Source organism: Chiloscyllium plagiosum, unplaced genomic scaffold (genome assembly GCF_004010195.1).
Source record: "Chiloscyllium plagiosum isolate BGI_BamShark_2017 unplaced genomic scaffold, ASM401019v2 scaf_2229, whole genome shotgun sequence".
NCBI classification, from domain to species: domain Eukaryota; kingdom Metazoa; phylum Chordata; class Chondrichthyes; order Orectolobiformes; family Hemiscylliidae; genus Chiloscyllium; species Chiloscyllium plagiosum.
In genome coordinates this window covers 12,595-17,205 of record NW_025211387.1, presented here as the reverse complement: position 1 = coordinate 17,205, position 4,611 = coordinate 12,595, and the positions used below count along the sequence as shown (strand labels likewise).

Below are 4,611 nucleotides of genomic sequence, written 5' to 3'. Positions count from 1 at the left end.
GCCCATATCCCTCCAAACCCTTCCTATTCATATACCCATCCAAATGCCTCTTAAATGTTGCAATTGTACCAGCCTCTGCCACTTCCTCTGGCAGCTCATTCCATACATGTACCACCCTCTGCGTGAAAAATTGCCCCTTAGGTCTCTTTTATATCTTTCCCCTCTCACCTTAAATCTGTGCCTTCTAGCTCTGGACTCCCGATCCCAGGGAAAAGACTTTGCCTATTTACCTTATTCATGCCCCTCATAATTTTGTAAAACCTCTATAAGGTCATTCCTCAGCCACCGACGCCAAGGCCAGTATTAAACTACTTTTTAAAAATAAAAATTCAATTAGACAATTTCTTACCCAATATATTCTCAATTTTAAAAGAAAAAAGGGTTTGTTACCTGTTTAGAAATCTCTGAATGAAAAATAACACTGCTTATGTGCATGCGCCTGGTATCCGGAAGTATCACCTTTATCAATTGGGTCATGATAAATTGTTTTTTTCTTTTTGTACCTTACATGTAGTTCTCCTATAATGCTGTAGTTGCGTTCCAGTGAAACCTTGCTTAATAGAAATAATGGAGTCTCGGGGGTTAGGAGCAGACCAGCAAAAGATATTACTCACGATCGCTCAAAAATCACCTAAAAGTGTCACGCAAAAGTACAGCACAACCTGAATGAAGGTTGAAATCACATTTATTGACAAAAGTAAATTTAACAAATACATTTTAAAAAATGTAAGAATGCTGCTCTCTGTACAATACCTCTCACAGAAAGCTGCTCTGTCAGCAGCAGACATTAGCTCATGTGCAGAACAGCCCAAAGAGTGGAGCTCACATCGCGCCTGCACAGAAACGCATAGGTACTTCAGCGCATGCACAGAATGACACAAAGACCAGCATCAACATGACACATGTGCAGACACCGGAGTATGTGCAGAATGGCAAGAACATTGGCGCATGTGCAGAATGGTGTGGAGATTTCAGCAAGCACAACGGCGCATGTGCAGAACGGTGTGGAGATTTCAGCAAGCACATCGGCGCATGTGCAGCACGGTGTGGAGATTTCAGCATGCGCACCGGCGCATGTGCAGAACGATGTGGAGATTTCAGCATGCACACCGACGCATGTGCAGAACGGTGTGGAGATTTCAGTAAGCACACCGGCGCATGTGCAGAATGGTGTGGAGATTTCAGCATGCACATCGGAGCAAGTGCAGAACGGTGTGGAGATTTCAGCATGCACACCGGCGCATGTGCAGCACGGTGTGGAGATTTCAGCATGCACATCGGCGCATGTGCAGAATGGTGTGGAGATTTCAGCATGCACATCGGCGCATGTGCAAAACAAAGTGTGCAAACCAATCCCAGCAGAAATCATGCTATTGCCACAGGTAAGTGGTCTCTAAAATACCATTCTCTAATTCTTCAGCGATGTTATAGCTAAATCGCACTGCTGAAATGTGCATTATACCAGAACTACCTGTATTGAAAGGTCTGAGCAATAAAGGCAAGCGTTCTGAATGCCTTCTTAACCATCCTGCCTCTGTGCGACGCCAATTTCAAAGAACTTTGTACTTGAACCACCATCCCTCTGTAGTACAACACTCCCCGGGGCCCTACTATTAAGTGTACAAGTTTCTTGTTTGTAGTAGCAAAATGCAATATCTTGCATTTATCCAAACTAAACTCCATCTGCCACTCTTCAGCCCATTGGACCAACTGATCAAGATATCTTTGTAATCTTAGATAACCTTCCTCACTGTCAACCATACCACTAATTTTGGGGTCATCCACAAACTTTCTAATCATGCCTCTATATTCGCATCCAAATGATTTGTATAAAATGACAAACAGAAATGGATCCAGTACTGAACCCTGTGGAACACTGCTGGTTACAGGTCTCCATTCATTCTGAACAGTACATACCTCCAGATACAGGCGCATCCATAAACATTGCTCCAATCTTTTCTGCAGCTTTGGCCATTTCTTTAGAAACAGCTGGATCGATTGTGCTCGAATCAATTAGCAATGAGCCTTTCTTAACTTTTCTGCAAAGCAAATTTGGAAAGAGAGCTTAAAATGACAAGATTACAAAACTATTGACAAGTGATTCACCAGAAACAAAACGTTACCCTCAGAGCAACACAATAAAAACACTTACAAAGAAAATCAACAAAACAATTAAATCTGTAAACAGGTTAGAACTTGTTCCCAAAAAAACTTCCCCCAAAATTCCAGAAGACAGCAACTCAGATGGAATTTTAGTGGCATTACTTGGATTTCATAGACACCTACAAAAAAATCCTGTGGTAGGTCAGGAAAAGGAAGATATCACCCCGGGGCTGAGCCTGATCTTATTCCCACACTTTCCAATAAGGGTAACATAACCTACACAGGCCTTTGTCAAAGCCTTCTTGCAATGCCATCTTGTCACATTACTGATTGATACACTGCTTGTTCCAGTCCTAGAACAGAAGTCTGGCAAATTACATGCTGAAGGTAAAAATCAAGGAACTAGAGTTCACCAATGATTGTTAAAAAATGTGCTTTTTTCCTTAAATTCAATAAAAAATTATAACTTGGCAAGATTAATCCAAACTTCATATTGGGAAATTCTTCTTTATTATCTACTCTGACGAATATACCAATAGATAGGAGTTGGACGATATTTATATAGAAAAATAATGTAATGGTCAAAATAAATCTTACAACCAGAAACATCAGCTTATTAAACATGGCAATTTCTTTTATAGATAAAACCTACAGATAAATTCCTATGCTCAGATGTAAATGTCAAGAGAGAATGAGGACAGGTCAAGATGCATCTTTTGTTTTAAATTCATTCACAGGATGTGGATATCACCGGTCATGCCACTATTTATTGCCTATTCATAACTGCCAAGAGGCCAGTTAAGAGTCCTCAACTTTTCTGCTGGCCTGGAGTCACATGTAGACCACACTGGGTAAGGATGGCAGTCTTCTTTCCTAAAGGACATTAGTGAACCAGATGGGTTTTTTTCCCAACAAGACAGAATGCTGTCATTAGAACTTCAATTCCAGCTTTTTATTAAATTAAATTTGAACCTGGTCTCCAAACTACTTCCTGGGACTCAGGATTAATACTTTAGTGATGATAATATTAGGCCATCACCTCCCATAACATATAGTACCGAACATTGACAGCAACTTCAACTGCTTAAAATAAATATTAAGCAGTATATAAAATTACTTACTTTAAAATGCCATTTGGGCCTGTGTAAACCTCAATCACATTAGGACTTGATGGCAACATAGTTATGACCCTATCAGCCCGCTCAGCTACTTCAGCAGGAGAGTCCATAATCTACGAAACAAAAGGAGACAAAAAAAAGTGAAGTCTTCTTGTGACATTTTAAAGAAAAAAACCAGGCAAGAAAATGGCTTAAACCTGTTTGGGGACACCAGATCAGTTTTATATTTACGTTTTGCACTTGAGAGGCAAATTCAATAACTTCAAGAAAGAGGCAAGTGGAGTATCAATAATGGCATAATATTGCTATGCATATACAGAATAAATACACATTGTATGCTCAAACTAAGTCAACAGCAAAAAAAAAGGAATTTTGTAGGTGATGGATTAATGGTATTATTGCAAGATTATTAATCCAGAAACTCAGCTAATGTTCTGGGGAGCTGGGCTTGAATCCCACTACATCAGATGGTGGAGCTTGAATTCAATTGACACTGGATATTGCAAAGGCTATGGGCCCTGACAACATTCCAGCAATAGACCGAAGACTCGTGCTCTAGAACTTGCCGCTTCCCTAGCCAAGCTGTTCCAATACAGATACAACGCAAGTATGTCCTGTACATAAAAATCAGGACAAGAACAACCCGGCCAATTATCAGTTCATCAGTCTACTCTCAAATCATCAGTAAAATGATAGAAGATGCCATCAAGCATCACCTGCTCAGGAATAACCTGCTTAGTGATGCCTAGTTTGGGTTCTGCCAGGGCAACTGAGCTCCAGACCTCATTACAGCCTAGGTCCAAAAATGGACAGAACAGGTGAATTCCAAAAGTGAGGAGAGAGCAACAGCCCTTGATATAAAGGCTGCATTCGACTGAGTTTAGCATCAAAGTCTTAGCAAAACTGGAAGCAAAGGGCAAGCTCTCCAGTGGTCGGACCCATACTCTATGGGTCATGGTTGTTAGAGTTCAGTCATCTCAGCTCCAGGACATCTCTGCAGGAGTTCCTCAGGGTAGTGTCCTTGGCCCAACCATCTTCAGCTGCTTCATCAATGACCTTCCCTCAATCATAAGGTCAGAAGTGGGGACGTTCGCCGACGATTGCACAATGTTCAACACCATACCCAACTCCTTAGATACCAAAGCAGTCCATGTTCAAATGCAAAAATATCTGGGCAATGTGCAGGCTTGGGCTGACAAGTGGCAAGTAACTTTTGCGCAAGACAAATGCCAGGCTATGACTATCATGAAAGGAGACAATCTAACCACCAGCCCTTGGCATTCAGAAGTGTTAATATTACTGAATTCCCCACCATCAATGCCCTGAGGGTTATTATTGACCAAAAACTCAATTGGACTCACCACATAAACAGTAGCTACAAGAGCAGGTC

General features: G+C 41.2%; 1 protein-coding gene across 1 annotated transcript; it reads right to left on the bottom strand.

The window, feature by feature from the left end:
- Positions 1 to 1,882: 1,882 nt before the first annotated feature.
- On the bottom strand, positions 1,883 to 3,359 carry LOC122547035 (3-hydroxyisobutyrate dehydrogenase, mitochondrial-like). Its single transcript, XM_043685630.1, has 2 exons — positions 3,225 to 3,359; positions 1,883 to 2,039 (listed from the first exon to the last, which is right to left on the bottom strand). The coding sequence occupies exons 1-2, from the start codon at positions 3,329 to 3,331 to the stop codon at positions 1,898 to 1,900; spliced, it is 249 nt and encodes an 82-aa protein (XP_043541565.1). The 5' UTR covers positions 3,332 to 3,359; the 3' UTR covers positions 1,883 to 1,897.
- Positions 3,360 to 4,611: the final 1,252 nt, after the last annotated feature.

Coding starts and splice junctions, on each gene's coding strand:
- LOC122547035 (XM_043685630.1), bottom strand. CDS start 3,331: ATGGACTCTCCTGCTGAAGTAGCTGAGCGGGCTGATAGGGTCATAACT. Junction 2,040..3,224: donor GGCCCAAATGGCATTTTAAA/GTAAGTAATTTT, acceptor TTTGCTTTGCAG/AAAAGTTAAGAAAGGCTCAT.